General features: G+C 43.6%; 1 protein-coding gene across 1 annotated transcript; it reads right to left on the bottom strand.

Moving 5' to 3' along the window:
• Nucleotides 1-473: 473 nt before the first annotated feature.
• On the bottom strand, nt 474-14,122 carry LOC309381720 (vomeronasal type-2 receptor 26-like; the record flags this gene model as incomplete). Its single annotated transcript, XM_081933005.1, has 3 exons — nt 474-1,369; nt 1,586-1,664; nt 14,078-14,122. 3 exons carry the CDS (start codon nt 14,120-14,122, stop codon nt 474-476), a joined length of 1,020 nt encoding a protein of 339 aa, XP_081789131.1.
• Between the last annotated feature and the right edge of the window lie 1,459 nt (nt 14,123-15,581).

The following is a 15,581-nucleotide window of genomic DNA, read 5'->3' as shown; positions in this document are numbered from 1 at the left end:
TTTCTTTAGAAGGACACTTCTGGTGCATTGCAGAACATATGAATTTCTGTATGCTTATTTTCCTGTAACTCTTTAACTTTTTTGCCCCTCTCCTTTTCATGGGTATCTTCACATGGGAATCAACATTTATTTATTTATTTCTATTTCATATTTCTTATCCTCCCATTTGCCTCAGATAGAATCTTTGAGTGGTGTACAATGTAATCAATAAAATAAACTTAAAATCATAATAATTTAACTATAAAACTTTTAAAAGCTTGCTACATTATCTCTCATGCATTCATGGATTGAATGCTACTTCAATATATTTACATCTCTATATATATCAAGGTACATTATTATATGTTACCTTGATGTGGTGATATGAGGGAGGAATGCATACACCCCAAACTGCAAAGACAGAACAAAAAAGGCCTATTTGGTGGAAATAAACAATTAGGATTCATTCAAGGAGACTGGCATAAATATCAGTTTCACTTCTTTTTAAGTTGTTCCTTCGTATTCAGATCAGGTCTCAGAATAATGATATAGCACTTGGGGGAAAAGATGCAGGCCAATAATCCAGCCGCTGAAGACAAAATGGAGAAGATCTCCACAGCCACCACATATTTTCCCTTGGTGCTCAAATAGGTGGGAACAAATGTCACCCAGACACTGCAAAAGACCAACATGCTGAAGGTGATGAATTTGGCTTCATTGAAGCTATCAGGTAAATTCCTAGCCAAGAAGGCTACCGTGAAGGTGACAGCTGTCAAGAAGCCCATACAGCCAAGGACAGTATAAAACATAGTGGTTGATCCTTCATTGCATTCCAAGACAATTTCTTCAACCATGGAGTGCATGTCTGAATCTGGAAATGGGGGAGAAATTGCCAACCACACTACACAGATGGTGAACTGAACCATGAAGACAGATAGCACGATTGTGTTGGTCATCCTTCTCCCCACCCATTTCCTTATTTTGGAGCCTGGCTTGGTGGTCATGAAAGCAAGAACTACTATGGTTGTTTTACCCAAAATACAAGAAAGGGCTACAGAGAAAGTGATGCCAAAAGTAGTTTGTCGCATGAGACATTTCACTTGATCTGGTTGTCCAATGAAGAGGAGAGTACAAAGGAAGGAGAGCAGGAGAGCAAGGAGAAGTGTATAGGTGAGGTTTCTGTTGTTGGCTTTGACAATGGGAGTGTCCTTGTGTTTAATGAAGATTCCCAACACCACAGCTGAGATGACAGAAAAGGAGACTGCAATAATTACCAAAGAAATACCCAACGGCTCTTGGAAAGTCAAATAAGTTACTGTTTTTGGAAGACAATTATTTCGACCTTTGTTTGGATGTTGATCCTCTTGACATGGAAAACAATCATCTAAGTCTGGGAGAAAAGAACAAATAAATCTGTTTCATGGAACCATTATAGCTTTTAAACATGAAAAAGTAATAACATATTAGATTTAATAAGATGCTATGAGTTCATATTATTTTTCTCAAAATAATTTACAATGAAATTCATTATATAATTGTTGTGGCCCAGCAGGATCCGGTTCAGCTGCTGCTGGACTCGGATAGTGAGGCCTCATTTCAGTCTGACCTGGATGATGTGGACAACCCTGGGCAGGTTGCAGATTCAGAGCATGGACCCGAGGGGCTGCTTGGCCATCAGGAGGTGCCTGAGGCATGGAGCAGTGGGGAGGAACAAAGGCAGTCAGTCCCTGATGCTAGAGTGAGAAGGGCTGAGAAATGAAAGCAGCAGCTTCTTAGGCAGGCTCACAGATGATAATTACCACAAGTGGTTGCAAATTGGCCCCTCCCAAGAGAGCTTATAGGTGAGGCGTTGGGAGGGGACATTTGCAGGAAACAACAGATTGAAATTAGCAGTGAAGAAAGTTGATGTCTTAGAGCCGTGTTTGAATATCTAGTTTGTTGTTCTTGTATTTTGAGTTATCTGGGCCCTCGGCCAAACGGTTTGTTATGTTGCAATTAAACAGTGGCAAACAGCCAAGCCTGTGTTTTGGCTTGTTCACAGGTGTGGAGAGAGGGGGGGTCAGAACATATAATGCAGTGTTCAATTTTTATATTCTTTATGTTATACAGTTATCTCAAAACTTTTATATGACATTTATTCTTTGGGTGGAATAGGGAGGAATAAGAATTGAAATAGCAGGAAAAAATGTTACACAAATTGAATTTGATGGAAAATGACCTTACGTTCAAAAATATATAATAAAAAAAACTTCTGGATTGTTTATTGACATGCAATGGTTACCTGCCAAATGTCTACAAGTCATAAGAAGAGTCCAAATCTGAGTATTCTATTGATCCTTAAGAGAGATTATGCTATTTAAAATGAACTGGTAGATTGTAGCATTAAATATTTCCCAAATGTGCTGTTTCAAAAAGCAACTGGACTTTCTTTGTTTTTTCCTTGAAAACATTTTGCTTCTCATACAAGAAGCTTCTTCAGTTCTGAGTGAAGCAAGTCAGTCAGAACTGAAGAAGCCTCTTGGATGTTTTCAAGGAAACAAGGAACTCCACTTGCCTTTTGAAAAAGCAACTTTGGGACAGAAAGCACTTTGGATGACTGAGAATCTTCATAGACATTAAATATATCTTTGAATTAGAAACAAGTAGTTCACATTTTTCATTGCTCATCTATACAACCTATTAGATAGCTCAAAATTTTCAGACACCATAATACTGATTAAAAAGTGAACCCCAATTTTATTTATTAAATTATTGATATATTCAATATATTCCTTTGCTCACCCATTTGGTCAGCTATCTTGCCTTCTGGGCACTGTCTACAGTCGTAGCAGCAGGATAATTTCCCTTCTATTTTTACCTTGCTGTAGCCAAAAGGACATTTCCCATTACAGATGGAAAGAGGCAATGTCTGTTCATAAATAAAATCAGAATTATTTCGAATAAAGAACGTAAAGGTCAAGAGTGTTCATTTTATCAGGTATATATACCCAAACTTTTCACATCCTGATCAAACTTTAGTGTACTATTTCCCCATTTTTCTTTGTTTAAATTCACAAAAACAATCCTTCCGAAACTGACTTTTAAAATCTAACAAGATTTCCGGGTTTCCTGAATCCCGGGATCTCCAATCATTTCCCCATATTTGGGGTGCTTGGAGGGAAAATCAGGCAACCATGGCAGAAGGCGGAGTATCAGAAGAAAGCCTGATTTCAGCTGGAGGAGTTCAGCCAGCCCCAGACATCAAAGCTCCAGACATCCAAGCTGCAATGCCTTTCCCAGCGGCAGAAGCAAGAAAGGATGAGTACTGGTGGAAATCAACCCCTAAGGCAGCTAAAGTTGCGTTCCCTTACCCCAATTCTCAAATAAAGGGAAGGTTCTCCATAGAGCTGGAAAGGGTGGACTGGATATAGAACTGGGCACAAGCCAGGCTTCCAAAGCCCCAGACAGAATCCCTGGGGCGTGCAATAGAGCAACTGAGAGAGCATTTTGACCAGACCACCCTCCATGATGAATTAGAGGTGAGGAAGATGGCCAGCCATGTCAGGCACAAGTATATAGAGGCTGACCGGAGGTTGGAGGAGTAGGGCTGAACAACCCACCCCAATTCTGGGGGAAAATTGACAGGGACTCAGACCAGCTAGCTCTATTCCTTGATTCAGCAGATACTGACCTAAAATGCTATGGGCACCTGTACCCATCCCCCAGTGCCATGGTGAACACCATCACAGAGGGGCTAGAGGGAGAAGTAAGGAAATGGTTAGCAGCCCTAGACAAGAGGAGAGCCCCTCAACTGCAAGACATAGATGACTTCCTGCAACAGCTAGAGGCCATAGGAGGATTAGGACCCATATGTGGAAGAGGAACTCAGCAACCTAAAGCAGAGAGACTGCCCCATCTAAGAGCACACCCATGAGTTTAGGAGGGTCATTGGAAGGGCTACCCTTTATCAGAGGCATCTTGGGTAAAAAGTAGAATTATCCAGGCTGATCTCCTTAAAGCAAAATTCCATGCAAAAAATACAGGCAAGTGTGGGGGAGGGACACATCCCTAAATTGTACACCTGTACTCAAATTCTTTTTGTTTCACACAGGTCACTTTTGGGAAGTGAAGGGAGCCAAATGTCAACTTGTAAAGCATTTCCATAACTATTATCAAGTTGACATATTAAAGGGAGGAGAATTCAATGCATACCTTCGGCCAGAGTCGGATCTTAAATTTCTACAGCTGACGCGTGGGGTGCAAAGTTCACAGCCTGCTGCAGCACCCTGTTGGTGAATATGATTTATGATACAGACTGAGTGAAGGGGAGACACAGGGTAAAGTGCAGAGACCATTAACTGGATATCAGTTTCGGCTCTGCAGAAGAACATGCCAAAATGTTGATCCTAATAAATGACTGCACTTTTTTTGAACTTTGTCTCAAGGCTCATAAATTAATTAGGCCATCTTTGGAAACTTCACAATAGGCTTAAGACTTGAACTTTGGGTGCTATCTAAAAAAATGAAATTCAACGATGAAAAAAGTTAGATTCTACATTTAGGCAAGAAAAACAAAATGCACAGGTACAATATATATGGTACCTTGCTCAATAGTAGGAACTATGAGAAGGATCTTGTAGTCCTAGTGGACAACCATTTAAATAATAGCCAGGAGTGTGTAGCAGCTGCCAAAAAAGGCAACAAGTTCAAGGCTACATAAACAGAGGGATAGAATCAAGATTCCATGAAGTGCTAATACCAATTTATAATGCCTTGATAAGGCCACACTTGGAATACTGCATCCGGTCTGATCACCATGATGTACAAAAGATGTGCAGAGTCTAGAAAGAGTGCAGATGATTAGAGGTCTGGAGGCTAAACCATATGAAGAATGGTTGCAGGAACTGGCTATGTCTAATTTCATGAAAAGAAGGACTAGAGTAGACATGATAGAAGTGTTCCAATATTTCAGGATCTGCCAAAAGAAGAGGGAGTCAAACTATTCTCCAAAGCAGCTGAGGGTAGGCAAGAAGCAATTGGTCGAAACTAACCAAGGAGAGAAGCAATTTAGAACTAAGAGAAATTTCCTGACAGTTAGAACAATTAATCATTGGAATAACTGGCCTCCAGAAGTTGTGAATGCAACATGGGAGATTTTAAAGAAAGGATTGGACAACCATTTGTCTGAAATGATGTAGGGTTTCCTGAGTATGGGGGAGGGGGGATTGGACTAGAATACCTCCAAAGTTATGCTGTTATTTCCCAAACAATCATGCTGAAGTTGCGAGTTGAAATCCACCCCTCATAAACTTGCTGGGTTAGAGAAACATTTTCTTAACTGTTCCTTTTTTTTCTTATGTAGTTAAAGACACCTGATTACTTCAGATGTCCTACTCAATTGTCCATTATATGGCTCAGCAAGGGCTTAATACGTAGAAATATTGTTTCACGAAAATGACATATTAGGATTCAAACAAACAAAATAATTCTATTTCCTTCGGGGTCCAAATATATATGTAGTCACTTGGACTGTAGGATTTATAGCCAGGCTTCTCCAAAAAGGACATCTGATCTACCACACATTGGTTGCATGTAAAACTAATTAATTCCTACTGTTGTGCCTACTGTTGTCCATCTCTAGGATACATTTCATTATTTATCTTAGCATTCTGTTTTTCCATAATCCCTTTTTACCTTACTGTTTTATCCTGTATAATTTTATTTTATTTTACTGTGTCTGATGCTCATTTTAATTTATTTATTTTATTTCTTGGATTTCTAGACTGCCCCCTCTCCCAAAAAGGGACTCGGTGCGGTGTACAGTCAAGTGCAGATAAAAATGCAATCATAAAACAATTAAATACGTTTGGATGGAGGAGATAGGCTGTACAAGAAATAAATATATTCTAAAACCCTAAAAAACATCCCCAATTAAAAACCCAAACCCAATTAAAATATATCCCCGGGAGATAAAACTAAGAGAGTGCCAGGCCGGCTGATTGAAATAGGTGAGTCTTTAATTTTTGACGGAAGGAACGGAGGTCGGTGGTAGTTCGAATGTCGGGGGGGGAGGTCATTCCAGAGGGTTGGGCCCATCACAGAGAAGGACCTACTCCTAGGTGTCGCCCGCTGGCATTGCCTAGCGGACGGCACCAGGAGGAGTCCCTCCCTGTGTGAGCGGATAGGTCGCAGGGACATGTGTGGTAGGATGCGATCCTGCAGATAACTAGGTCCTATGTCATGGAGCGCTTTAAAGATGGTAATCAATACCTTGAAGCGCACACGAGAGGCCACAGGTAGCCAGTGCAGCTCGCGCAGGAGAGGTGTTACGTGGGAGTAACGTGTACTCCCCATGATAACCCGCGCAGCTGCGTTCTGAACTAGCTGCAGTCTCCGGATGCGTCCCAAGGGAAGCCCCATGTAGAGGGCATTGCAGTAGTCCAGGCGAGACGTCACCAGCGCATGAGTGACCGTGCGCAGGGCACTCCGGTCCAGTAGGGGGCGCAATTGGCGCCCCAGTCGAACCTGGTGGAACGCCCCCCTTGTCACGGCTGCCACATGGTCCTCCATTGACAGCCGGGCATCAAGGAGGACGCCCAAATTGCGCGCCCGCTCCACAGGGGACAGTTGTTCGCCCCCTATGGCCAGCGATGGTGTCAGCTGGCTGAACCGAGGTGCCGGTACCCACAGCCACTCAGTCTTGGAGGGGTTCAGTTTGAGTCTGTTGTCCCCCATCCAGACCCCGACGGCTTCCAAACACCGGGACATCACTTCGACAGCCTCGTTGGGGTGGTTTGGAGTTGAAATGTACAGCTGAGTGTCATCAGCGTACAGGTGGTACTCAACCCCAAAACCACGGATGATCTCACCCAGCGGCTTCACATATGTGTTGAACAGGAGAGGCGAGAGGACCGACCCCTGTGGCACCCCACAAGTGAGTGGCCTCAGGGACGACCTCTGCCCCCCTGTCAACACACATTGCTTCCGGTCGGAGAGGTAGGAGCCGAACCACCGCAAAACGGTGCCCCCGACTCCCATCCCCTCCAACCGGCGCAATAGGATACCATGGTCGATGGTATCAAAAGCCGCCGAGAGGTCTAATAGGACCAGGATAGAGGAACAACCCCTATCTCTGGCCCTCCAGAGATCATCAACCAACGCGACCAAGGCTGTCTCATTGCTGTGCCCGGGTCGGAAGCCGGACTGGCGTGGGTCTAGATAGTCGGATTCGTCCAGGTGTCGTGGAAACTGCTGCGCCACCACATTCTCAACAACCTTCGCCAAGAAGGGGAGGTTGGAGACTGGACGGTAATTAGCTAGCTCCATTGGGTCGAGCGAAGGTCTCTTGAGCAAGGGTCTCACCGCCGCCTCTTTCAAGGCGGTTGGTAAGTATCCCTCACCCAATGAGGCGTTCACCAGGCCCAGAAGCCAGCCTCGTGTCACCTCCCAGGCTGCCAGTACCAGCCAGGAGGGGCACGGGTCCATTGAACATGTGGTGGGCCGCAGCCGTCCACGCAACCTGTCCAAATCCTCGGGGGCAACAGAGTCAAACTCCTCCCAGAATGGTCTCTCAAGACTCGCTGTTGACGGCTCGTCTGGTCCGCTGACGGAGGTCCATCCGCTCCGGATCTGATCGATTTTGTCCTGAAGATATTCCCCAAACTCCTCTGCTCTTCCCTGTAAGGGTGTCTCCCGCGTCCCCTGCGATAAAAGGGAGCGGGTCACCCGAAACAGGGCGGCAGGGCGGTTATCCGCGGACGCAATACGGGCGGCACAATGTCTACGCTTGGCCGCTCTTATTGCCACAAGGTAAGTCCGCAAATAGGCTCTTACCTGTGTTCGGTCAGATTCGGAGCGTGAGGACCTCCACCTGCTCTCTAGACGTCTCCTGTGGCGCTTCATCACCCTTAGCTCCTCAGTGAACCAAGGAGCCCGGGTGGGTCGATGCCACAGGAGAGGTCGCAAAGGCGCAACCCGGTCCAAGGCCCCAGTCGTCGCCCTATTCCAGGCAGTCACTAGGTCCTCGGAGCGGGAGCGGGACAGGGCTACAGGTATTGGCCCAAGCTCCGTCTGGAATCTATCCGATTCCATCAGGTGCCTGGGGCGGTACCAGTTTGTAGAGTCTGGTTCCGCCTCCTCACGGTGGGGGATAGCGCCAGGGAAGTCCAGCCGGAGGGATGAGTGGTCTGACCATGACAGGGGCGTGATGACTAAGTCCCCTATTCCCAGATCACTCGTCCACTGTTCAGATACAAAAATGAGGTCCAGTGTGTGGCCCCCTTCGTGAGTGGGGCCCTGAACTAATTGGGTCAGGTCCATGGCTGTCATGGAAGCCATGAACTCCCGAGCCACCTCGGAAGCCGCTCCTGTTGACGGCAAGTTGAAGTCCCCCATGACCAAAAGTCTGGGAGTCTCAACTGCCGTCGCTGAGATTAGCTCGAGGAGCTCGGGCAGGGCTGCTGATGCATAGCGAGGAGCCAAGTATACAATCAGCAAGCCCCACTGCCTCCCTGGGCCCCAGTTCACACCAAGGGACTCACACCCAGGTATCTGAGGGACAGTGAACTCCCTCGGCTCTAAACATTCCCGAATAACCACCGCCACCCCACCACCCTTACCCAGGGCCCGGGGCTGATGGAATGCCCGGAAACCTGGTGGGCACATTTCCACGATGGGTAAACCGCCCTCGTGGCCCAACCAGGTCTCCGTTATCCCTGCAAGGTCTAGCTCCCCCTCTGAGATCAACTCAATAATATAAGCCACTGAATAATTAATAGAGATTACTACTCTGCTATGTATTGGGATGATTTTGGACTGAAACTAAAATGATGTAGGCATTTAGACTTTAATATATACTTTAGTAGTTTATGTTAATATGTATAAAACAAAAAAAATGAGGTTGTTACATCCAGGTTTGATTATGATTGTGATCTAATTATTTATTTCTGTGGATCAATGAATACATGATTTCCTAAAAAGTGAAAAATGAGACACACCTGGTTAAATAGGAGGGGTCAAACAGCATCCTTGGCAGAAATGGTAAGGAGCTTCTCTGGGGGAGCCAAGGGGTCGATCTTTCCAATTTTGACTTTCAGAAAGGACATGTTTGGGAATGTGACCCAGTTGAAAACATCAAACCCAGTTTCCAATTCTCCATTGGAGTCAAATGAAACCTGTTCTCCAGCACTGTTGTTAAAGGAGACTTGCTGCAAAAAATGATGGAGCTGAATGGGAAAAAAACCCAAAGAAATATAAATATTAACTGGATTCTTTGAAAGGAATCATAAAGATACTTTACATAAGTGATTCATACATAAAATAAAGTTCATATGTTAGTGGGTGTTTATTCAAAATTTTTCAATAGCCTCCATTTATTTTCAAATTGCATCCAATTTTGCATAAATGGCCTTCATGGTTTAGATTATTCAGATAATGTTTGAAAAAAAAAAGGTTTTTAATTTGTTTTAGTTTTTGCATGAGAATACCATGAACATTCAAAACTATCTGTAAAGGGAGGGAGGTCTACTGTTAAGTATTATGAACTATAAATAAAGACACTTTCAAAAGGAAAGGAGGAAAAAGATCTATAAGCCAACATTTTCTACATGATTCCTGAATTGGATTAGTAAACACGACCTGCCATGGTGATTGAAAAAAGTACTTCGAGCTCCTCTTATTCATTTTTCAACTCCCCTTGAGTTTGGAGGAATGCAAGGCCCTCAGAGCATGTGCCACAGCATAGACTGCATTGTAGATGCTATAACTATGTCCACCCATGGTGGTCTCAAAGACAGAATTGGGAAGACTCTCCAGTTTCTCTTCTCCAGTGCAGATCCTTTCAGCATTCTCATCTGTAACATCACTGGAGAATGAGCATTCAAATGCATCTTTCCAGAAATCCCTAATAAAACCATCTTCTCTGTCAAAATTTGGGTTTTTCTTCTGCATAAAATGTTGGAATCCTCTTAACTCCTTTGAGTGAAGTGCAAAGGAAATTGCACCATGGAGAAAATCAATGGGCAATGGTCTTTGCATCAGAATAGAGGTGAATTCCATTTGAGCTGTCATGATCCAAACTTTGGCTTTTCTCTCCTTTGGAATATCATCCAAATCTAAAACAGAGATCATCATCCTCAATGTCACTATGCTTGTAATTTCAGCATTGAAGATGACTGCAATGACTGTACTCCCCATGATCACTTTATATATTTTATCTGCCTTATTCACCATTTCAGCAGCTTCACTACCATACATCATTTCGGGTAGACATTCTATAAAGTCAAAGCAGATTCCTCTCTGTGAAAACATGGAAAGACTCTTTTGAACAAATCTCTCCCTATCTTCCTCAAACAGAGAAATCATCCCAACCCAGGTCCATCCAAAATGCAATAGTAAATGTAGCACTCCTTTAAGTTGGTGGATCTCATCAGGGAACATTCATTTGACAAAAAATCCTTCTTGGTCATTATTCATCAAAGGAGCTGATCCATATGTAATCTAATTGGGGAAATATGGGTGAACATAGGGTGAAAGGAAACAGACTTTTAAAAAATTAAAGGAAGAATGCATTTTTAACTTAATACAATAATTGGGTTTGAGTAGGATACAGAAAGAGGCTTCATAAAATACATAGTAAGGGCTATGGATGTTTAATATTGTTCATGAATCAAAGACGTGACTGGCCTTTGTGATATTCTTGTCATTATATGGCAAATATTTCTTGTCTCTGGAATCTTTCTCATAGGAGTTATCATAAGGACTTAACATCTGAAAATAACAACTAGCTCATGAACTTGTTCCACATTTCTTCTCACCTGGGGAAATTTGTAGTTGCACAGAGTTGTTGCCATGTTGACACAGGTCTTAGTACGGGGTCCTCCAATGACAGCTACCGTATTGGTTTGGTCATTACATTTGTAGTTGGGGATAAATTTGTCTTTTGTAGATAGAAATTCCATTGCTAAAAGAGAAGTTGTGTATTCCTCAAGATAATTGGTAGCAATGTGGAAACCAAGGCTAAAGTTGGTTAAAATCTCAGAATGTTCATTGATCTCCTTTACAGCAAATGCCAAAGCCAAAGCATGTTGATAATTATGAGTGAGGAACCTTCAGTGAAAGTTACAAATGACATTAAAAGTTGCTGCTTCAGATTCAGACAGTTAATATTTTTAATAATATGTATCTAGTGCTTATGCATTTTGATATAAGGAATCAGTGATGAGGAGGGGGAGATAATTTAACATTGTAGTGAGAAAGCATTTGTAGCCTGCTTTTTTCTCAATTTTAGATTATACTTCTGGCGAACTGTCAAATTCATTGTAAAGTATCTCTTCCAGGATCGACTTAGATGTCAAAGTAACATTTAATTTCAGTTCTATCTATATTTTCCCACTGATTTTTAATGGTGGGAGTCAGTTTAATGTTTCAATACTAAACAAGTCTGAAAAGAATTCTCAAATGCACTTGGGGATGCTTTATTTCTTGGTGAGATGAAATGGGGGGGGGATTCAGATGAATTTGAGGACATATAGAACCTCAAGATTTTTACTTTCAAAAAAGGACTTTATTGAAGGAAGAAAGTCTCCGGAAGAAAAATTCACATAATTTATGAGTCACATCACTTTGTCTCAATTTGTCCTTCTGTGTTAAAACAGGAGGCATTTCTGTGAGTTCTCTAATGAAAAATGGCTATATGTCGACATAGGAAATTGATTATTGACTAAATAGCAAATGATACAGGTCATGAGAAAAATACCACAGGAAAAAAAGAAGCTGGAGGAGAAGCAGTTACAGAAGGATACTTACAGATGCTGATCAAGCACTTCACGAGAGGGGAAGCTTTCAAAAGTGATCTCATTGGAAAGAAAGAAGACCTGATAAATAATTGCAGCAATGATTAAGTCTCCAGGTTGATAATACCTGTGAACAATTGGAAGAGGACTACCGAGTTCGCACTTGTAAACAGGAGAAATTAATACTATGTTAGGAAAAAATAATAAAATCAATGTTCTTAATATAATCAACTCACTATAACATATGGCCATAGTAGATATTAAAAAGTAGCTCCTATTTTATCATTCAGATGAGGGGTTGGTTGGCCACCCATTAATGTTACCTACAGTTAAGACAATGAACATTCTCTGGAATTAACAATTGTAAATATCTGGTCAAACAGAAATCCTTTTTTTTCACCCTGCCTGCATGTAGTTCTGTATTTCTGAACAGAGATTAAATGCAATGCAATGTCTTAATCTAGGATCACAGTTTTGTCAGTGTCTGCTGGAATGCCCTTGTGACACGGAGAAGAAGTGACAATGACTATACTTAATGAGAAATCAATAATATTACTTGCAACAGTACTTTGTTTGAAAAATATCAGAGAGAGACATGCTTATTATGTCTCAGTAGACACGAATGCATTGTTATGAATTTTTGGAACTAAGACATTAAGTGGAAAATGGGAGAGTGAAAGGTCATACGTACAAAAGAAAAAAAAATAGAGAAAACAATAGTGGAAATACATTTATTGAACTCATTTTTCTTACTCTTTGCTTAATATAATAACTATCATGATACTATTACTAATATATGGTCCATCATGATACTACTACTATTACCCATTACTTGCTCCATCTCTTGCCCACCTAGTATGTTCCAAAGCATGCCAATAAGAGGTGGCATTCAGCTGGTTCTCCCTGGTTCAGGTGAATCAGTAGCGGTAGCTGCAGGAGGCTCTGCCCAACCTCTGGACATAATGTATAAGCACTCCACATGCATCATTTTTGGCCTCCACGCACCCCATTTTTGGCCCATACCAGGCAATGCGGATCACCGCCATCTATCACTGCCAAATGGGACGGATGTAAAACAGAACACATGGAGGCCAAAAATAGGATGCACAGAGGCCAAAAATGGGATGCACAAACACTTAAAATGGGGTGTGTGGAGGCTGAAAAGGGGAAGCGTGGAAGCGGTGATAGGCAGCGTTGATGCTCTCAGCCAGGAACAACTGATTATCAGTTTTCCGGGTGGCTGATCCAACCATCAATCAGCTGCTCATGCTAAATCAGGCTGTGCTAAAGCTTACCAGTCTGTTTGCTTTTTCCTGCAAGGAGGCAAGGGTGGGGGGTGGTTGGTGGGTATCAGCCTGTGGCATTGCTGGGGGAGTTATGGAAGACCAGGATGCTTCAATAGTGGCCTTCAGCTATTCTGCATTGCTCGGTCTCATGTCTCTCATCTTTCTCTTCGCAATGCCCCATAGATTCGCTATGGGGTTCAGGTCAGACAGATTTGCTGGCCAATCAAGCACAGTAATCCCACAGTCATTGAACCAGGTTTTTGTGCTTTTGGCAGTGTGGGCAGCGTGAAAATGAAATCAGCATCTCCATAAAGCTCGTCTGTGGAAGGAATCATGAAGTGCTCCAAAATCACCTGATAGATGGCTGCGTTGGCCCTGGTCTTAATCAAGCACAGTGATCCAAAGTCCTGTTGCTCAGTGGTCGAAAGTCCTCTTTTCTGATGAGTGCAACTTTTGCCAAAAGCACCAAAAACTGGTTCAATGACCGTGGGATTACTGTGCTTGATTGGCCTCTCCATTCTTCCTCCATATTCTGGGTCCTTGGTTTCTAAATGAAATGCAAAAGTTGCTATTGAAGCATCCTGGTTTTCCATAACACCTCAGCAATACCATAGGCTGATAGCTTCCATACCACAACACATTGAGGCAGTAATTGCTGCAAAAGGGGCCCAAACCAAGTACTGAGTACATATGCATGGTTATAATTTTCAAAGGTCCAATATTGTTCTATGTACAATCCTTGTTTTATTGATTGCAAGTAATATTCTAATTTTCTGAGATGGTGGATTTGGAGTTTTCATGAGCTGTACACCATAATCATCACAATTATGACAAATCACAGCTTGAACTATCTTGCTTTGCATGTAATGAGCCTATCTCATATATTAGTTCCACCTTTTAAGTTGCATTACTGAAATAAATGAACTTTTGCATGATATTCTAATTTTTCGAGTTTCACCTGTATGTTATTAATCCCGTACCACATAAGCACATTTTGTTAGGTGGGATCTAGCATGAAAGCACTTTCTGCCCTGGCCTCACCTTGGGGATCATTCTCGTGCTCAAGGTGTAGCTGGCCCCAACCATGTCTGGAAAGCCCTTAAAAGATTGGAACGTCAAATGTCCCAGAAATTATGTGATATTTTTCATTTTTTATTTTTTCATTTTATTCGACTTATAAGCCGCTCCCTCTCCTCGAAGGGACTCGGGGCGGCATACAATAAAAAATATATATCACATGTTGTACGGAGGAGGTATAAAAAACTCACAACATCAATTATTACAATTCATAAAACGACACAATTATAATAGAATTAAAAAACATTAAAATACCCTAAATTTAAAATTGCCAGGGGGATTAGAGAATAGAGCTATAGTTGAGCCAGGCCGGCTAGTTGGAACAGGTGGGTCTTGAGTTTCTTGCGGAAGGAGAGGAGATCAGTAGTAGTCCTAATGTCAGGGGGGAGGTCATTCTAGAGGGCTGGGCCCATCACAGAGAAGGGCCTGCTCCTGGGCGCCGCCCTCCAGCACTGCTTAGTGGACGGCACCCGGAGGAGTCCCTCTCTGTGAGAGCGAATTGGTCGCAGGGATGTATGGGACAGGATGCGATCCCGCAAGTAACTAGGTCCTGTGCCATGGAGTGCTTTAAAGATGGTGATCAACACCTTGAAACGCACCCGGTAGACCACAGGGAGCCAGTGCAGCTCGTGCAGGAGAGGTGTTATATGGGAGTATCTCATACTCCCCATAATTGCTGGCGCGGCCGCATTCTGGACCAGCTGTAGTCTTCGGGTGCATCTCAAGAGGAGCCACATGTAGAGAGCGTTGCAGTAGTCCAGACGGGACGTCACCAGCGCATGAGTGACTGTGCGAAGGGCGTCCCGGTCCAATAGGGGGTGCAATTGGCGCACCAGGTGAACCTGGTGGAATACCCCCCTCGCCATGGCTGCCACATGGTCGTCCATAGACAGCCGGGCATCTAGGAGGACGCCCAAATTGCGCGCCCGCTCCACGGGGGCCAGTTGCTCGCCCCCAATGGCCAGCGATGGAATCCATTGGTTGAACCGGGGGGCCGGTAGCCACAGCCACTCCGTCTTGGAGGGGTTGAGCTTAAGTCTGTTGCCTCCCATCCAGACCCGTACGGCTTCCAAGCACCGTGACATCATTTCGACGGCCTCGTTGGGGTGGTTCGGGGTGGAAATGTACAGCTGCGTATCGTCAGCATACAGATGGTATCCCACCCCAAAACCATGAATGATCTCACCCAGCAGCTTCATTTATGTGTTGAACAGGAGAGGCGAGAGGACCGACACCTGCGGCACCCCACAAGTGAGTGGCCTCAGGTTCGACCTCTGCTGCCCTGCCAACACGCATTGCATCCGGTCGGAGAGGTAGGAGCAGAACCATCGGAAAATGGTGCCCCTTACCCCCAGCCCCTCCAGCCGGTGAAATAGGATACCATGGTCGATGGTATAAAAAGCCACTGAGAGATCTAATAGGACCAGGATAGAGGAGCAACCTCTATCCCTGGCTCCAGAGATCATCT

Source organism: Natrix helvetica (genome assembly GCF_964273705.1).
Source record: "Natrix helvetica genome assembly, chromosome: Z".
NCBI classification, from domain to species: Eukaryota; Metazoa; Chordata; class Lepidosauria; order Squamata; family Natricidae; genus Natrix; species Natrix helvetica.
Note: the sequence above shows the minus strand (reverse complement) of the source record. Positions and strands in the feature narration are given on the sequence as shown.